At 47.3% G+C, this 20,913-nt stretch overlaps 1 protein-coding gene across 2 annotated transcripts in view; it reads left to right on the top strand.

Moving 5' to 3' along the window:
- FCHSD2 (FCH and double SH3 domains 2) overlaps positions 1 to 20,913 on the top strand; it is a 1,767,327-nt gene that overhangs the window by 1,705,005 nt on the left and 41,409 nt on the right. For both annotated transcript variants that reach the window (XM_069640094.1, XM_069640093.1), the window contains exons 18-19: positions 15,187 to 15,316; positions 15,583 to 15,665. In XM_069640094.1, coding sequence (XP_069496195.1) covers positions 15,187 to 15,316; positions 15,583 to 15,665 — 213 coding nt within the window. The remainder of the gene's footprint in view (positions 1 to 15,186; positions 15,317 to 15,582; positions 15,666 to 20,913) is intronic.

Here is a 20,913-nt window from a genome sequence, read left to right as displayed (position 1 = left end):
TTGGGGAACCAGCTAGGAGAAGAGAGTCATTCTCCTAGCCCCATTGTTATGAAAAGCTTGGAACTGAACTTGGAATCCTTTGCACCCAGAAGAAGGGAGTCATTCTTCTGGGTCACAACCAGAGCCAGAACTTTATTAAGTATTGTAGCGTGAGGGATAGCATAGGAGCTTTTGACTGGAAAGGTGTCTTTTGATTTTGACTTTCACAGACATCCTGACGAGCACCCACATTTCTTTAGTTTAGGTGAGGAAACCCCATTACAGTTAAGGACAGATAGGTTTACCTTTATTTTTCCTGAAATAAGTCTGTAGCAGCCACTATGGCACCATTTGGTCAGTCTCATCATTCCTTGCCCCCACACATAGTAATACAGTGCACAATGTGCTGCAACATCTTGCTAGAGTGCAAAAACGTTTTTGAGATCTTGGGGCACAGTATTGTATGTCCATGCATCATGGCAAATCAAATTCACGCATATCGTACCAGATTAGCTCCTTCTTTTGCAACTACATACTTTGTACATGTTTTATCTGTCGGTGTGATTTCAAAAGAGCAAGACACTAGAAGAATACATGTCAAATCTTCAATCATCCAATGTACCTTTGCATTTACCTATTTTTTTTTTTTAATGTGTCTAATCTATATCCTTTGGGAACATGTTGCATTGTCCCAGCTCTTTTGATCTCTTCGATACTATTGCGAACAGAAAGTATGACACATGTAGGGATAACTCAACACACATTGGTTCCAAGTCTACCATGAATCTACCAAGTATGTCACAAGCTTGCACCATCTGTTGGACAGATAGACAATATTCATTTGATTAAAGAGATAATGGATGAAGCTTGAGCAGTTTTTTTTTAAAGTTGTAGTTTTTGGACATTTGTTTTATCCAAGCCAGATATCCCTCCCTGATATAGCTTGGCTGAAAACCACGAATTAGGATCAAGCTGGGACCGAGTTTTCTGACAACAGGACAATGAATAAAATGCAAGGCCAACATGCTAACGTGGATCTGTTTTTTTGTATCAAAGGCTGGCCAGTTTGCTGAGTTACTGGAATGTTACGCCACAACTTTTGGCCATTTTACTTGAACAAATATGAATATGAATAGACATTACTTGAAGACTTTTTACCCCAAAAACCACCTTCTGCAATATTAAAAAGGTTTGTCAGAAGGAAGGATTTAATCTTTGTGAGTGTGTGCCGCTCTCATTGTATACCCACCAGACTTTAATTTCTCAGGGATGTCCCCAGATAATTTAGAAATAAATAGACATTGACAAGTAGGCATGCTAAAGTCATTCTATTCATTTTACAGGTGAGGATGAATGGATGTCCAGTGAGGCACATGCCCGGAGGATATTGGTTATTCATGTTAAATATAGTGCCATTGACAAGTATACACCTGTTGGTGCTGGTGGGAGTACAGTAATGTTTGTAAATTATTTTTAGTAATGTAATGCTATAGTCGCTCATTAGTAGTGACTTGCGGACGAACAGTGCCCCATAGTTCATGCATCAATGTCCTCACCGAACAATGAACGGAAGTGGTAAAACATGTTACCCAAATGTCCTTCTGCAAAGTAATGCTCTGCTGATGGGGTTTTTTGCAGATAGGTAGGTGAACAGGTGGAATTCTTCCAGAAACTGATGTCTTCTGAGAATATGGGCATCTGTTCACAACATTGGCCCAAGTAGACATATCGTCAATACAACATTGTGTCCAGTTGGCGGCCAGTTGATCAGGAAATTCGTCTTTATTGTTACTTCCTTGCACCAGGATTTCGTGACTTTTTCTTGCTCCTTTTCTTTATCAGTGTATTTGGGTTAAAACATAAAGGCATATAAGCCATCCATCATACATTTTAAAGAAGCTGGGTAAAAAAATGTAATCTTGTTAACTGCCTTACAAGAGAAACTATAGATAAAACATATATTAGCAAACATTATTATAAATGATGGATCAATGGTAATCACATGGTGTGTGAAATTAACGAATTAGAGAGTGCTAAGGCCCACTTTCAGCTGCACCTCCTCAGTCATTCTCCCTTTCCTCACCTTCCCCCAGAAACTCAATGTCTGCAGAGCTCTGGCCCTCTCCAGGCTGGAGTACTGCAACAGCCTCTTCCTCAATCTGCTTAACACTTCCCTTTGCCCCCTTCAACTAATCCAGAATAGGACTAGAAGACTTATCCAGGTCCAAAATACCTTCAGCTATCCCTCCGCAAATACCTCCCCTCTGGAGCTTTTTGCTCCTCTACCTCTAACTACCTCAGAGTCATTCGTTTTTCAAAGAAGCAAGCTGGGGGTAGATCTCGGTCTTCGGCTGGGGCCTCCCTCTGGAACAGCCTCCCTGCCACTCTGAAACTTGAGGAGAACCATCTCCGGTTCTGGAAGCACCACAAGACCTTCCTCCTTGCTTCTGCCTTCTCCCCCCTCCTTCTCCCCTGCTGATCTGTTCTCTCTCGGCACCGTGCACCTGGCCTTCCTCCGTCTTCCAGGCCCAGGTACCTGCTCACACTGCGACCCTCCTGCTCTGCCTTCGGGTCACCCCTTGCACTTGGGTCTGTAACTGTACCCATACAGTCCCCCTCCCTTTTTCTTCCTGCCATGTCTGCTGCCTTAAATCCAGCACTTACAACTTGCTGGCTGCACTACCACTGTTTGTTGCCTTGATTATTTATTTATTATTATTTATCTGTTTCTTCTTTGCCCCGCACTTTCCACTTCTCCCCCCTTCCATGCACTTTTTCCCTCTCCCTCTCTCATGCACTTGCGCGTTCTCAATGTCACTGGGCCTAGTAAGATCGTTTTTTTGTTCTCCCCTGTTCCCCTCCCCTGCATTGTCGCGCTCTGAAACACTTGTGTACGAGCACGATAGAAATAACATATCAATTCAATCCTTAGCCTCAAGCCCAGGGACCGCATCAATCCATCCAGCCCTAATATCTCTCCAATGGCTCCTGGTTGCTGTGAGGATCAAGTTCAAGAACCTCTGCATCATCCTCATGGCTTTCTGGCAGGCCCAGTGCCAGCAGGGGGGCTAAGGGGTCAGCCTCACCCCCCCCCCTAGAGACAGCCTCTGCCCCTCCCTAGAAAGGAAGCCATGTCAGTGGTGTTATACACCATTGGTAACCATTGGAATGGGGGGTGTATGTCACTCTAACCATTCAGCAGCAACCTCAGAGACATTATTCTGAGAGGCTGCACTGCAGGAGGCCCGGCCAGGATTTGTTTTCTTGCCCTAGACAATGATTTATGCCCTACACCCATAAAAGTACAAATGCCCAGGGAGCTGGAGGGCCATTCACACCTCTAAGTGTACACTTATTCAATCAGGCTGCTTACAACTATTTTCTCAAACCTAAAATCACAATTTTGGTTTCTGTATTTTAAAGTAGGTTTATTTCTTGTGGGAATATAGTGGTTTTTCACAGCATGCTTAATAAAATGGTTAACTATATCAAACAATAAATGACAGGTAAAGTTGCTTGAACACAGATTTCTGAACACAGTGCGCCAACTGACTGGGGGCCCTTACAAATTGCATTCAAAGTATATATTTTGCTGCATTAACTACTTGAGTATAAAAGAAAAGAAACGGTTGGTAGTAACAAAAATGTAATTCTGGAGGGGAGAGTGTAGTAAAATCAAAAAGTGATAGATGCAAGGCTTTGAATTAAACATTACCACTACCGTTGCTCTGCGCAACATTCCATGCCATAATTCTGTAGTATGTCTGTGCGATTAGAGAAGGGGACAAGCCATTAGCAAATGACAATTGGTGCTGCCACCAAACGTTGCAGTTCAGGTCAATTGCTGGGCCGTGTTCCATCTGCACTGGAACACAAACACATGCATTGTTAGGCCCTGCGTTCTAGCAGTTTGGGAAAGGTTTCTGACATTAGTGACAGGGCCAGGTCTGATATGCAAACAATGGTATGGAAGGCTGGCCAGAGCAATGACGGTGGTTATAATTGAGACTTTTGCCTATTAGGTGCAACCAGAACGCATGCTGTGAAGCACAGATAGGATGGCAATAAAATGCGAGGAGAAACGCACATCCTATGGGTGTGACTGGTTATTTACCCACCTAATGACTAGCCATGGCTATGTCAATGCCTCGTCGCAAAAACCTAAACTTTCTAGAACTCTTTGAGCAAGTTATATCACAAAGTAACACCAAACGTGTTACTGTATAGGGCCTGCCAGTGTTCTATCCAAGCATTCTTTTGAGTGTTTAATTACTTAATTGCCTCTGTAAATGAGCTCCTGGTGTAGTAAAAATCTCTTAATGTGTGCCTTCAGCCAGTTGATTTTATAAGCAATATATTTGTCAATACATCTGTGACTTGCACTGAAGTCCTATCTTAAACAAGAAACCACAAAGCCAGCAGTTTGGGCTTGCGTATAGGTATTAGAAGACATTTGCCCGGCAATGCCATCATATGCCCAGTTACTAGCACCATTTTTCAGCTGTTCCCATTTTATGGCCAGGTGGTACCCTTTTGGCAGTGCCTGGCAAATGCCTATCCATGCCTAATCAAAAGCCCAAGCTGTTGACTTTGCCAATGCATGTTGGCTTCCGTTTGTCTCCCTAAGTGAACGTGTATATGCCAAGATGTGGGTGTCTTGCTTGCTACTCCTAGGGAATCAAGCTGCACCTCACTAAGCTGGTCCAACAAGGCCCTACCTGAAAATGATAAGGCTAGGTTGGCAAGTATTGACAAGTTTCAGATCTTTTCATGCATACTTACCAGTGGGGCTCTGACCTAAATAGAATGTATCTTTGTTTGGAAGCCTAGTCTACTCTGCCAGAACGTTTCATGATTCAAACTGATAAGTACTGACTTGATAACTTCATTCTGTTTGATTAATATGTCAATGTGTGTTGTGGGATTTGTTTGGAAAGTATGATGTAAATCCTGGATGCTGGGTGTTTAGGCAGTGCCGGAAATGAAACATGAACACCCATAAAATAACAAAAAAGAACAGTGTTTTCTGTATTGTTGTGGGTAAAGTATAAAAGGTGTACATCTTTTATAACTAAGAAGCAATATTTCAATATTTTCTAAAGAGTGCAATCAGAAGAGGATTTAACATTTGGACAAGGGAAAAATGCCAATGCCCCCACCCCTGCTCTACTCTCTCCCCTCAAATACAGACAGCAGGGCTGAACAGGCCCTACCAGTGAGATTGTATCTTTTTAACGCGTCTCAGAGGCAGATTATTTACAACAGCAAATGATAAGAGATGAGAAAAGGTAAAAAGGCAGCTATTTAAGTGTGATTGTTGGTTGGTTAGTAAGTAAGGGGATACAGAACAAGCTGTGTAAAACAATAACCATGTCATACATTTCATTTCACTTTGTGTCTGTATGAGACTTTTTGTAAGTTCTCATTAATTGCTTTGCTGGAGCTTGTAGGCTTCCATTCAGGATGAGGAAAATAAAGCTAGAGTCATAGAGGTTCATTTTCCAGGTCAAGCGGAGTGGAAGAAGTGGCGCTAAATGGATTTAGCTCCATGTTTTATGAGCTGCAGGATTTTGTATGATTTGACAGGCAAAGTTGGAGAGCAGATCCGACTTAACAAGGTCCCCCTGCCAAATCCAATTGGTATTCCACCAGCATGTATTTTTACGTTGGCAGAAAACCAATAGATTCCTATGGGATCTGCCTGACCTTTTACACCTGGTAAAAGCGGGCAGAGGCCAAAGGAATCCATTGTGCATGGCTCCCACAATTGTTAATTGTGGAAGTGATTTATACTTTTCCAGACACGTAGTGGTAAAAAGTAAAGAGCAAAGGCGGTTTTGTCCCTGTGTTTTACTCTTTACTTTTCCAGTACTTGGTGGAAACAATTAAAATTAATGAATGACACCTTTTGCAAAAAAGTGCAAACAGAAGAATTCCACTCTTTGCAATTTAGGATTCAAAACAAAATGTCTCCCCTGTTTCTACAATGATTAATACATTGTCAGGTTGGTTTATCATGTGACTTGTGCATTTTTAAAGTAATATGTTTAACATTTACTATTATTTTAGATATTCAAAGCCAAACTTCAACACATATTTGTACCAACTTGAGCTCGGAAGATGTATGGTCAAGTATTTAAATTTCAGGCTAGGCTCAAACTATGGCTTTACCACTTGACCAAAGTGTGTGATGATGGGCATATTTTTGTATTTCGCTATTCCTTACCGGTTAAACATAGGTGCCCTAGAAGTGATTCAGTTCACATTATAAGCTATCTCAAAAAGCCTCACTCATGGTTTAATAGATGGGCAGCACAGACATTAGGACACACACACACACACACACACACACACACATCTATCTTTGAAAATATCCGGCCCGCATTTATTGAACACTATTGTGTCGTCTAATAGCAAATCAAAGTAAACACATCAAACAAAGAGTCATCATGGACAATTACATATTATAACCAGTATTTACCATACAATGATGTACAGGGGCACGCCCCACCAGGAGTGATATTAGGAGGCCGCAAACCCCTCAACCAGCACTGTCTGCCTCCTGATGCAGCCCTTGCAGCCCTTACAGCCCTAGCACTCTCTTGCACTCTCAACTCAATTAAAATGTGCTGCAAAAATGCAACAAAAAATAACGTGCATTTAAAATGTAATTTTGGGCATGAACCATTGATGGGAGACATTCAGAATGGGACTACTGTATGGTTCCGTTGGAAAGGAGGGTGGAGGAGGTTGTGGAATGGGTGGGTGAAGGGAGGATTGTATACATGTGTATGTTGTTGGAGGATATTCTGTTGTGCTCGAAATATTGTTAAGATCAACAAGACTACTTGTATTGATTGGGCATGGTATGTTCTTTTCTTAAAATTAAAAGAAGTTTGAAAAAAATGTAATTTTGTACGAAACAAAATCTCCTATTCCTTGCTTCAGTATTCTGGGCGGGGGTCTATCTTTCACAACAAGATGGAGGTAGCACAAGCATCTCCTCCAGGGCCTGCAGGGAGTAGCCACTGTGCTCAGGAAGGTATTGTTGGGCGGACACCATCTGCGATGGTACAAAGACTGGGGCCTCACTGCTCAGCCTTCTAGGAGGAGGAGGCGGTGGCATCACCCTCAATTTTCCCAAGCCAGGCCAGGAAAGGCATGCTGGGTGCTGGTGTGAATAGGTTGGAGGGGAGGTAAACGGGAACGGTGGTTAGGGCAGCTGAAGGAAGGTGGCTGGACGGTGAAAGTTTAAGGAGGATCAGATATAAGAGAGAGGGGGGAGCAGATGGGATGAGAAGATAGGTAGTTTGATGTTGCAACACTATTTTCCTTGCTTCTCTTTTGCTATGTACTGTTTTTTATAGAGGGGTGAAAATGTATTTTTGCAGATCTGGGAAGACATGTTCTCCAGCATTGGATCTTTCATGGATTCACATGCTTTGAATATTCCCCGTCGTCAGGCTGGGAATCCCCGGTACATTATATAGACCCTTTCCCGTAGGAAAACTTTTTCGACGCTTATGCGTCCTATCCACCTCGTTTTGTATCATGCGTGCCCGTGCCGTCAGGACGTCATGATATAAATACAGGCCCCGCCCCCGCGCTCCCTCAGATTTCAACCGTCTTTCAAAGCAGTGGGATCTTCGTGTTACTACTAGGGATAACTAGATTGTTTTTTTGTCTGTTTCGCGTAAGCGAAGTTCAAATCTGGAGAATTATGTCTGGAAAGGCGTTATTTCGCCCATGTGCAACCTGTGGCCTCAAAAAGGTTTATGAAGGAGACGGCCACATGGACTGTATCTACTGTCTCCACCCGCACCACACGGCGGATACATGTGAGATATGCCAGGGTTTCTCCCAAAAAACCCTTAAGGACCGTAAAAGAAGGCTGGTCGACTGGCTTAATGACGGAGCGGGTGCCTACCCGGCTTCGGAAGTTGGCTCCACGGCCTCCAGGAGCAAGTCGGAGCCTCCATCGAAGAAGGTGCGGCCAGCAGAAATTCGCCCTGAGGACAAGCATAAGGGGAAACATGCTGGATCCTCCTCATCTCATAAAAAGCCCTCCTCCTCCTCATCATCTAAGACGGAGAGGCTGGCGCTGTCTAAATCCTCCTCAGGGGACCGTCCCAGGTCTTCCGTGAGTCGAGAAGCTTCAGCCGGGAAGTCGGCATCAAAATCGACAACGAAGTCTAAAGGCTCGACGACGACGACTTCCTCGTCGACCTCGGTGTCATTGACGATGCCTATTACCGTTCAAGCAGCAGCGGTTGGGATTCCTTCGTCGACGGAAACTCAGTCTATGGCTTGGCTGCCTGAGGTCTATGACCCGATCCCCCCTGAGGTCTTACTGCAGCCAGACACGGCCTGCTCGGCGGAAGGGGAAGGTGACATGGTTCTGCAGCCATTGGATTTAGGCTTACGGCCTTCCACGTCGACGACGACGGCGACGAGTGCGAGCGGGGGTATGGTACCTATATCATCCACGTTGCTGAACCCCCAGACAGTTTTGTCTCTGGATGTGCTTAATACTCTTCAGAAGCTACTACAGCGGCTGGATACCCAGTTCCCTCAACCTGGGACGTCATCGTCACTTCTGTCTGTACCTTCCGTCGACGAGCAAACTTGTACGGCTCGCTCGTCGACGAATCACCCATCGGCTCCCCAGGCGGTAAAAGATCGTCCTCGAGCTCAGGAGGAGGGTGAGTTGTCGGAGTCCGACTCTATACATGATGACTCTGGGTCAGACATCTCCCTGTCACCGTCGAGGGACCCGACATGGAATTCGGATGTAGAATTGGAGTCTACGAGGAGCCAGAAAAGCGTGTTCCGAATTCGGCTTGATTCCTGAGGAGCAGAGGAAAGACTGTTTCCTTTTTGACCATATGGGTCAAAGGAGAAAATCGGTATTTGCCATCCCAATCCTTGACCACGTGTGGCAAGAAGGTCTCAAAACGATGCGCCATCCGTTCTCGGAACCAGCCATAAAGGGACGGATCGAGAAAAAGTTTAAAGCTCCGGAGTCCACTCCAAAATGTCTAACATCACAGCCTTTGTCTGACTCGGTGGTGTCGGCGGCAGCAGCTAGGAAGGCCAGGGTCCAGCAAAAATGTTCAACGCCACCGGAAAGCGAGGCTAGGAGGCAGGACGCATTTGGAAAGAAGGTGCTCTCGGTCGGAGCGACGACAGTAAGAGCAGCCAATTCCTTAGCGATCGTGTCACGATATGATAGGGAAATGTGGCACAAATTAGCCCCTATCCTAGAACACCTGCCAGACGAACACCGAAAAGCAGCTATGTTACTGGTGCGGGACGGCGAGGAGGCCTCGAACCACGCTATTAATATCGCAGTGGACCTAGCAGAGTCTGGTTTCAAACAAATCAACCATGGAGTAGTGCTTCGTCGACAAGCGTGGCTCAAATGTACTACTTTCCGTCCTGAAGTACAGTACAAAGTCCTGGACATGCCATGCGAAGGGGAGCACCTGTTTGGCGAAAAGGTTGATGAAGCGCTGAAAGGGATGAAAGAAGACACGGATACTGCTAGGTCCCTCGGCGCCCTTCAAACGGGTAGAAATTTTCGCTCTTTTCGCCCTTTCAGAGGTGCTTCTGGAAACTCCCGCTTTGGAGCCTCGAGGGACCGTGGATTTAACAGGCCCTCGTACTCTTCACAAGGGTTCAGACGAGCGTCCCAGTCGGCACGTGGAAGCAGGGACTATCAAGCCTCCAGGCGGCGAGGCTCAGGTCCGTCGTCAACGAAGAACAAGCAAACCAGCAACCAATGACGGCCTTCGGAACGTCCTGGGGGGTCGAGTCTCTCATCACTTCGACCGATGGAAATGCATCACCAAAGATCGATGGGTCCTAGACACGATTCGCATGGGTCATGCGCTGCAATTCAAAGACAAGCCTCCGCGTCTTCCTCCTTTATTCTCGACACAGCCCCACCTCCAAATCCTACGACAAGAGGCGGAGCTTATGTTGCGAAAAGGGGCGGTAGAGAGAGTTCCTGTGGCACAGGAAGGCCAAGGAGTTTATTCCAGGTTCTTTGTTGTCAAAAAGCCAAACGGCAAATGGAGGCCCATTCTCGACCTGAGGGTACTCAACAAGTGGCTAAAGAGCCAAAAATTCAAAATGCTAAAACTCCAAGAGGTTATCAGATCGGTGCAACCCATGGACTATCTCTCTTCACTAGACCTTCAGGATGCTTATTTTCACATCCCAATACGCCCACGACACAGGAGATATTTAAGATTCGTCGTCGGGAGAAAGCATTTTCAGTTCAAGGTCCTCCCGTTCGGGCTCAAGTCCTCCCCCAGGACGTTCACCAAGTGCTTGGCCCCTATAGCGGCCCATTTAAGGAAGGATGGTCATCATGTCTATCCATATCTAGACGACTGGCTAATCAGAGGGTCATCCAAGGAACAAACACGAGACAGTCTACGAGCCACAATGTCCATCTTACAGGAACTGGGCTTCGCAATAAACTTCAACAAGTCCTCAGTAGAGCCTTCGAGGACCTTGGTCTTTCTAGGAGCGGAGTTTCATACGCACACAAGCCTGGTGAAACCATCCAGCGAAAGAATTCAGAAACTTCAAAACAAGGCGTCGGAATGGAGCGGCGGTACCAGAGTCTCTGTGCGCAAGTACATGTCCCTGCTAGGGACCATGTCGTCCTGCATTCCGTTAATAAACAACTGCCGTCTGTTTATGAGGCCTTGCCAGGAATTTCTAGCGGACCGTTGGGCACAGAGCAGAGGTCGCTGGTCCGACAGACTGGTCGTCGACGAACAACTAGTTCAAGCACTCGGCTGGTGGAAAGTGTCTACTCACCTAACGAGAGGGATGCCTCTACTGGAACCAGAGTTCCAAAAGACGGTGGTGACGGATGCATCGCTGAGCGGATGGGGAGCTCATCTGGATATGTTACAGGTACAAGGCCAGTGGTCTTTGCAGGAGTCCTCCCTGCATATCAACCTGCTAGAACTGAGAGCAGTGCGATGGGCTCTGAAGTCTTTTCTTCCGCAACTGAGGGACTCGGTGGTGCGTGTCATGACGGACAACACCACTACGATGTTCTACTTGAGGAAACAAGGAGGGACACGTTCCAGGTCCCTATCGACAGAGGCACAGAAAATCTGGCATTGGGCCCTTCAACACAACATACAAATCTTAGCATTTCACCTACCAGGAGTGAAAAACGTGGAAGCCGATGCCCTCAGCAGAGAAATGAACGAAGTTCACGAATGGGTGCTGAACGACCAACAACTTCAACAAGTATTCAAGGAATGGGGACACCCTTCCATAGACCTGTTTGCAACGAAGAACAACAAGAAATGCCATCAGTACGCAAGCAGATGGCCTCAGCAGGGCTCACTGGGGGATGCGTTCTCATTCCCATGGACGAACAAATTCCTGTACGCATTTCCTCCTTTTCCCCTTGTCAGGAGGACGTTGCAATGGATCCTCAGGTACCCATGTCGGGTAATTCTGGTGGCCCCATACTGGGCCAGACAAGTGTGGTTTTCAGACCTACTACACTTAGCGGCGGCGGAACCGATGAGATTCCAGAAGACCCCCGACCTTCTGTCTCGACAGGAGGGTGTCGTTTGGCATCACGACCCGGACAGCCTCAAGTTGACGGCCTGGCTCCTGACTTCGCCGAATTTGGTCGGCTAACGATTCCGGAGGACTGTCGACGTATCCTGCAAGCGGCAAGAGCACCTTCCACAAACGCCTCATACGCGTACAAATGGAAAAGGTTCTGTCAATGGTGTGAGGATCAACCAGGTTTGGCCCCGCAATCGATTAGGCCGGAACAGCTCCTTCCATACTTGCTGTTATTAGCTCAAATGGGCCTGTCGGTGTCGTCAATAAAAGTACACCTAGCAGCCATTTCCAGGTTTACTCGTCGACGGCACTCGGCACCATTGTTCAGCGACCGCCTGATTAAGCACTTCCTTAAAGGCCTCTTTCGGAGTTTCCCTCCAGAGAAGAAATTTCCACCGGAGTGGAGCCTCAATCTGATCTTAACGTCTCTTATGAAACCTCCGTTTGAGCCAATGTCATCATCGTCTCTGAAGTTTCTGTCGTGGAAATTGGCCTTCCTGGTGGCCATCACTTCAGCCCGACGTATCTCAGAAGTTCAGGCTCTAATGGTGGACCCACCATACTTACGATTTTTCAAGACCAAGGTAGTCCTAGCCACTAACCCACAGTTCATACCAAAAGCTCCTTCGGTGTTTCATAAACACTCTTCTATCGTGTTGCCTACGTTTTTTCCGGAGCCATGCTCGGGAGCGGAGCGCATGCTACACACATTGGATGTAAAAAGGGCTCTCAAGTTTTATCTTCATCGTACGCAACCGTTCAGAGAAACGAGACAGCTGTTTGTGGCCTATGGGTTGGGTGCTAGAGGAAAAGCCATTTCAAAGCAAGGACTTTCAAGATGGGTGTCATCTACCATCTCGTACTGCCATTCCAAGGCAGGGAAGCCTCTTCTACGACGGCCAAGAGCTCATTCAACTAGAGCAGCGGCATCGTCGACGGCACTGTGGGCCGGAGTCCCTCTAGGGGACATCTGCATGGCGGCTACCTGGGCGACTACACACACCTTTACCCGCCATTACTGCCTGTCGCAGCAACATGCCGAAGACACCCGGATGGGACAGGCGGTGCTTCGACACCTATTCCAGTAAGGTAAGCCCCGGCTGCGGGGTGGCATCCTGTGGAATTTATGACTGTATGTGGTCCGTTTTTTCCCTATGTAAACTATTACTGATGTATACATAATCTTAGGGAACGGCCTTTTGCGAAGAATGTATAGGGGTTTGCATGCACACCTCCTCTTGGGGGTAGTACTGCTATGTAATCTATTCAAAGCATGTGAATCCATGAAAGATCCAATGCTGGAGAAGGGAATAGTTTCTTACCTGTAACTCCATTTCTCCAGCATTGGTATCTTTCATGGATTCACATGCGCCCACCTGCCTCCCCTGATCATGCAAACCGGTTCCCCCACTACTTTGGGGGCCGAAATCTGAGGGAGCGCGGGGGCGGGGCCTGTATTTATATCATGACGTCCTGACGGCACGGGCACGCATGATACAAAACGAGGTGGATAGGACGCATAAGCGTCGAAAAAGTTTTCCTACGGGAAAGGGTCTATATAATGTACCGGGGATTCCCAGCCTGACGACGGGGAATATTCAAAGCATGTGAATCCATGAAAGATACCAATGCTGGAGAAATGGAGTTACAGGTAAGAAACTATTCCCTTTTGCTGGATCACGGATCTGGAAAATCGGGATCAACCCCAACACTTTGTTTAAGGTACTCCTAGACCCACACCCAATGAAATGTGGGCCCCCCTGATCACAACCCTGGCCCACCCAGATAATAATTCCTGGAGCCGGGCCTGCCTTCTGGGACTTGGGACCCTGCTACATCCAACTCTCTCTCCCTACATACGTCACTGCTAGAGCCCTTTGGTCTTCTAGCTCCAGCTCTCTGCAGATCAGAAGCTTTTCCAAGCAGAGAGTGGGGGGGTAGATCTCTCTTCTCTGCAGGTGCCTCCCTCTGGAATGGCCTCCCTGCCCCTCTCAGACCTCTCATACCCGATCACCTTAAGTTTTTGGAAGCTTCTCAGTTCCCTCCTTGTCTCTTCCTCCTTCCCTCTCAACCTCCCCAGCTAATATCCCCTCTGCCGCTTTTGATTGGCTGGCTGGTTCCTTCAGATTCTTATAGGGCACCAGACCCCCAACCCCCTCGACAAGTCTACCCCTGCACTTGGGTCTCCACTTACCCCGCATCCCTCTAACCTGCACTTGCCTTGCCAGGCTCCCTCCAACTGCACTAGCCTGGCTGGTCCTGTACCCCATTGAGACCTTCCAACCCTGTCCCTCGCACTTAACACATGGACCTTCTTTCCCCTGCACTCTTGCCATTCCCCTGGCACTTGTCCGCCTGGCCTCTCCTTGGCCCTGGTATACCTATGGGCCTTTCACCCTGACTGGCACTTCCCCCCCTCACTTCTCCCCTGCACTATTGTTACTGCACTTGCACTATACGAATGACACAAGGCCTAATAGGACAGTTTTTGTTTTTATTCATACCTGTTTTCCACCGCCCCTTTTGTCTTGTTGCGCCTTGAAATACCTTTTGCTGTATAGGCGCATTATAATTCCCAATAAAGAAATAAAATAAAATGAGTACAAACAATGTTAACACACAGTTATTTAACACTACACATTATTAAAGTGTGGTCAGTCAACCTGATATTTAAAAAAATCATAATAGGAGAGAATGCGTGGTGAAGTAAAGATGTAGCATAGGAAGATTCTTCTGTCGTTGGAAACATTTAAAATAAAAATATTGATCTGTACATGCATTCCTGCTCCATCGGTAACCTATGTTACAAACACTTACTGCGACTGATTAAGAGGATGATGGAGTATGTTATAGTTTCACCAAGATGCAGATTTGGTCAATCAAAAGTGTAATTTCAAACACAACAAACAGTGAAACACAAATGTGGATGATAAAGCAAAATACGGAGAAAGGCTGTTCTGATATGCTTTGCAGGCGAACACGTATGCTGTATTTCCATTGCGACATGTGATTGTGTAAATGTGTTGAGACTACGTTTTGCTCTGACAACAGCAGATGTCACTAGCAGGGAGGTATGTCCTGATTTGTGCTGCCACTGAATTGAAACTTTACTCTACTGCATCCGACTTTTCATTAGCACAAGATGGTTCAGGCGAACCGGGGTAGATCACAGTGATAAGTGCATTGAAATGTAAGTGATGCTCTGTAGACAACAAACTCATAGTACATCGCTATGAAGCGCGGAATGGATGCACTAATGATTTGAGAAAAATTGAGGGAAGGGTGAACATTCCTAGATCCAGGGCTATCACAACAGCAGTATTGAGCAATGCTCCACTTGATCATGACATTTCATGAACTTGGTGAAGCAGCTACAGGGAGACCTGTCATCTCTTTCTATTAACATTGTTTAAACCGGACTCTGAGGCAGATGCCCAAGTGGAAAAATGGGTTGACAAACATCTTTGCAATTAATATCACACTCATTTGTATTTAAGCGGGTACTTAAAATACATAAATAATCACACTGCATGTTGTGCGAACATGATTGTGCCTCCGTCAATGCATTTATGTATTATCTTCTGTCTCCTGTCACAGATTTCACCATCTCCAAAGCCTCAGAATTCTCTCCCACCATTGCCACTCTATGACCAGCCTCCTAGCAGCCCTTTCCATAGCCCAGAAAAGAGAAACTCTGGCTGCTTTCCTAGATCACCCTCGGTCAACGGTAAAGGACTTTTTCTTCACTTTCATTTATGGTTGGCCACAAAACTAACTCATCCTAAGAAGCCATTGATCCCTGTGTTTCTGTCTTTTTTTTCTTCATAGTACATGTTCATATTGGGTTTTCCACGCATTCCATCCAGTGCGTGTAATGTATGCAGTGCTCCCCTCCCATGTATTTGATCAAAATAACCAAAGAGGGAAAATCTCTGGCATGACTCGTTTGAATACATCAGTTTGTCTAAATGTCTATTTTGTTTCTTTTTCCAGAAAATAGTATGAGTTCAGACTCTCCTGGTTTTCCCCAGCTACCACGATGCACTCCAGAAGCTTCCTATGGGAAACTCCGACCTGTACGTTTGAATCTTAGTTGCGATCCTTGATTTGTTGACTGTTAAATTGTGTTTAAACCTTGAATGGAAGATATGGCTGCAAAGGAGAAGCCAATGCTGAAGGGATTAGCTTTACACCTCTTCTTCACAGAGAGATATTATATCTTGTAACTAATGCAGCATTTTATATTGGTACAGCATGTCAAGTTCAGCGTGGGGGAGGTCAATGGTGGAAAAGGAGCAAGAATAAAACAACAAAAGAGCACACATGCTTTCAAAGATGCACTCATGAAAAGCGAGTAGTTAAATACATTATTACAGAGAGCAAGCCCATGATGCGTGTAGCCAAAGGAGAGAGGAGGCAAGCTTAGTAGTAAAATTAAGTGAAATAATAGCAAAAGGTTTGGAAGGTGTCGCAAGCCCAAAGGAGAACTCGGACCGGAGGACATGTTTTAAACACAGTTGTATTAAAGTGAAAAGAAAACACCTCACTGACCCTACTACTAAACGGGAGTTCCCTTCCAAAAAACTAAAGTAAGGTGCTTGTCGATGGTCCAAAAATAAAATAGTCCTCCGTCTAGACCTATTCACTAAACTGGCCATACCAATTAAAAAAAATGTAAAAGAAAATAGGTTGAGTACCCTGCACTCTGGGTCATTCACGCACGCACAGTGTGTTTGTCCCAGGAATCCCCCCTGGGTCTGGGTCCAATAGTTATCAGTAATTCTCGAAGGAAACAGTTCTTGTAAGTCTATAAAAGGTTCCTCATGGTTTTCCCAAAGTTCATCACACAGGAACAGAGTGGCTACCAGCGTTTCCCTAGGGCAAATGTATACCCAGCGCCATTTAGTATCGGTTGGGGGGATAGACTAGTGATAAGTAAAATAAGACATGTGAATCGATGGGCGGCTAATCTGTTTGTGTGTGATGATTAGGGCAATGTATGTAGTCCGGTCACCAGTCTCAAAGTTCAAACACAAGTCTCAAGTTCCTAAAAGTGCCACGGTGCTTCCGTGCTCCCCTGATATCTGCTCTTCACTACTTATCTGTCCCCTCTGGCTCATTTCGGTTCCCAATATCTCAATGTAGGATACCTGGGCCCCTCTTTCCTTCAGACACTCTCAGTTCTCGTGGGTCCCTGTGACCCCTGTGGAGGTACCTGTGACCCCTCCTTCTGGCTTTCTTAGTTCTTGTGGGTCCCTGTGACCCCTGTGGAGGTACCTGTGACCCCTCCTTCTTCTGGCTTTCTTAGTTCTTGTGGGTCCCTGTGACCCCTGTGGAGGTACCGAGACCCCTCTCTCCTTCTTCTGGCTTTCTTAGTTCTTGTGGGTCCCTGTGACACTTCTGGTGGTTTGTGCTGCTTGGGTATTCTTTTGCTACCATAACCCTTCTCCTTGCCTTGTGCTCTCTCTTTTCGGGTCCCTTAGACCCTTGGATGGGGTTGGGGTTGTCTTTCCCTCTTTCCCACTCATTCTTTCCTCTCTTTGCCCCCATCCGACTTGGGCAACCCGCGTATCAGCTGTGTTGCAGTGCTTGCATCAGGGTCCATCTCATACGGGGAAGTAGCGTTCTCCACGGCTTACCTTTCTTTCACACTGAATACTAGGGGTTTTCATGTTCCGTTCATCTCGCTGGTTGGATCTCAGATTGAGAGCGATGGACCAGGTTCTCTCTTCATACCTGAACTCTGCATCTGTCTGCAGGCTTGGCTCCCACCACGTCCTGTACGCGGGTGCACTGCCAGGCCAGGCTCGCTTCCTTGTTGTACGGGTAGCGTCTCTCTCGGGCGTCCGCTTCCTTCCGCACTGCACCTGGCTTTGCTGGTCTGCACGCTCCACCCCTCGCCGTAGTTTTCACGTCAAAGGCTCACCCCAGCGTTGAGTTTCTCCTCCTTCATTCAAGAGTTGTTGGCACTTTATTCTTGCTCCGAGATTCAAAAGGGGCGGATTGTTCACCACCAGCTGTCAAGCCTGTGGAAAGTTCAGCATTATTTTAAACCAAACACATCGAGGTAATGTCAGCTTTACCTTGAGTCCAACACATAGATGTATCTTCAGTTTTACCTTGAGCCAAACGCAAAGAGGTAATGTCAGTATTACTCCTATGTCCATGCGCTCCCTTGACTCAGCCCACGAGCACCACCCCTCAGTCCTCTTTTGCGCGTCCGAGTCTTCCCCAGGGATATTTGTCCATTTATTTTATTCTGTACTAACTATCAAATGTTGTTATATAGAGATAAATACACCGTCCTCCCGTGCCTCGCCCCTCTCCAGCACATGTGAACCGCGGGAGGCTTTAGCAGGTGCCCAGCCTGCGACGGATACTTTCCTACGTCGGACCTGCATGCGCTCTGCGAAGACCACAGTTGCTCGGCGTGCAAAGCTCTCACTCCCCGGTCACTAAAGAACCGGCTGGCCAGGTGGAGGGAGCTATTCTCCAGATCACCCCCGGAGCATATCAAGGAGTACGTACGTAAGATGACCAAATTTAAGGTAGATCATTATTTTGTTCTCCAAAGCACCCCGCAAGAGCAACTCCTTTCCAGGGAAGCGACCCAAGCGGGAGGGGCCAATCAGGCTCTACTACCAGCAGGGGTATCCAGGCTCTTTGAGATACTGGCCACACGGCTGAGGGGTCCACAGATCCTCCTGGTCCCAGCACTGAGGCACCAGATGGCTCTTGTACCGGGGAATCCCCCGAGGGGCTGTGCTCTAATGCCGGGCGCAAGCCTGAGGGGGCGCCTACACGCAGTACAGAAAGCACTACCACCAATATGTCCGAGGGCGAACAGCCTCCCAGGTCGACACCTGAGGTGCATGGCAGGTTTGAGCCTATGCGCACAAGTAAATAGGCGGAGACCAGAGCCAGTATAGTAGACACGCATCCAGCACGTGGCGCAGTACAAGACAAAATGGCTGTGCAGTCAGACAAAATGGCGACACGTCCGGAAGCACGCCTTGCCAGCGAGCACCAAAGGCTGGATTTCACACCAAGGGTGGAATGGTCACATGGTGCACCTCCTACCCGACCACATTGGCGCAAGGGCGCTACACAGATGCGGGTTACGCCCAGAGCAGGCAGAGCGAACTCAGCAGTACATGCAGACCCACACGGCAGTACCAATGCAGGAGCACGCTTCTACGTATGAAGAACGCTTTTTCGATAATTTCCTCACACTCATGAAATCCCCGCAAATGGGGAATATACACAAGGGAATCATTCTAGACATGATCCTGCCTATGCTCCGCAGCAGTAAGCTCCAATCCAAACACCACCGGCTCCAGTTCAACCTCTGGCTATGGTACAGTCCCCGGTCCCAAGTACTGTGGTGGCCTTGTCTAACAGCTCAGCTCATCCCCCTATGGCTCCCCAAAATACGCAGCCAACAGACTCCACGGACCTGCAAGACACAGCGGGCGACACGGATGAAGAGGAGGATCAGGACACCTCTTCCTTCACAAGGGCTTTCCATGAAAGGTTAGCCGGAGTGGCGGAGTACCTAGGAATTTCTCGGCTACAAAAGGAGCAGCCAGAGGCGGGTGTCCTAGCGGAGGTACTGACCATTCGCTCAGCCACCAAATCGGCAATACCTTTACAAAGGGATGTGGTGGCCCTGGCAAAGAAGGTTTGGGCAAAACCGCACTCCATGCAGCCAACCAACAAGCGCCTAGAGCCTAAATCCAGGCAGGCAGAATGAGAGTCTCATCCTGTCGGTACACCCACAACTGCACTCATCAGTCATAGCTGCAGCGTCTCAATGGAGGCTAAACCTCAGACTTTCACATCTTCATCCACTTCGGCCCTATTGGGCAAGGAGGAAAAGGTCTTGGAGGCCTATGGAAAAAAGGTATACTCCAATGCCACTCTCCACCTATGACAAGCAGATGCAGACGCGATGCCGTAAACCAAAAACTCTGAAGGGAGATTGCTGACGTCCTCCCAGTTCACAGGCATGCTCAGTTTTGGGGCGGTCTTGTGGAAGAAAAATAGTGGCGCAAGACCTAATGGAATCATTGGTGGCTCACATCGACACAGCAGGCAGGGCCAAATGTGTGGCTTCAGACATGAGGTGGACTGGGTGGCTCAAGGCCATAAGGTTAATTTGGGTATGCAAGACCGTATTCTCGACCTACCATTTGAGGGAGGGAACTTGTTTCATTCTTCCAATGATGAAGACTTGGACAAGAAGAACAGCTCACAAATAGCCAAATCTCTGGCTATACTGGCAAAGCTGGCTTCTAAGAGCTTTGGCCAGGGCCAGTCGAGGTCTGACAGAGGTTGTACCTTTGGTGGTTTCAGGGGCTTCAAGGACCATTGAACTAGGCAGCACGACAGGTCTCCCAGCCAACACCAGCATAAACAGCAGAAGACTACGCACAAGGGCTTCTTTCAGTCCCCTCCCAGGCACCAGCCTCAGAGGGATCTTTGGTGGGGGCCAGGCTTGCCCTTCATTTTCAGTCCTAGCGGACAAGTTATGCCGTCCTGTGGATACTCTGTGGTTTCCCAGGGCTTCTGCCTTCCGATACCACATGTTCCTCTCCACCTCATTCCCGCTGAATGGGACGCCATCTCTTTTGGCAGAGATCCACTCTCTAGTAGTGAGCAAGGCAGTAGAGGAAGTCTCTACCACCCCTAGCAAAGAGGCTTGGGATTTTCCTCTCACATTTTTTCTATACAAAGAAGAACCAGGCAGGCCTGAGAGTGATCATAGAACTGTCATCCTTAAACCTTTACCTACCCCTTCAAAAGTTCAAGATAGTGACGGCAGCATTGATAGTGGAGTCCCTGTGGGGGGAGACTGGACGTGCTCTCTGGATCTGAAGGATGCATACCTACACGTCCCAATTTGGTAGACCCATTGTTCTATGGTTTTGGGTCATGGGTTTCCACTTTGAATGCAAAGTTCTCCCATTCGGCCTCAATTAGGCGCAGAGGGTGTTTACGAGACTAATGAATGCAGTGGTGGCTCTTCTCAGGTCGGAGGGCCACCATGTCTACCCCCATACCTCGACGACTGGCTGGTTCGAGTGGTTGTCCTGTGGTAGTCGAGAACACAGCAGACAGACTTATGCATATGCTCTACGAACTGAGGTTCTCCATCAACCTCAAGAAGTCACACCTCCAGCCTGCTCAGTCCTTGACCTTCTTGGGTTTCATCTGGGATACGAAATCAGAGATGATATTCCCCACTGTGGACAAAGTTGCAGCGATCAAAGCAGCCACAGGGCGTTTCCTAAGCAGTACAGTGACTTTGGCATGGTGGTAGCA

This window comes from Ambystoma mexicanum, chromosome 7q, assembly GCF_040938575.1.
Source record: "Ambystoma mexicanum isolate Mex_15411 chromosome 7q, UKY_AmexF1_1, whole genome shotgun sequence".
NCBI classification, from domain to species: Eukaryota; Metazoa; Chordata; class Amphibia; order Caudata; family Ambystomatidae; genus Ambystoma; species Ambystoma mexicanum.
Note: the sequence above shows the minus strand (reverse complement) of the source record. Positions and strands in the feature narration are given on the sequence as shown.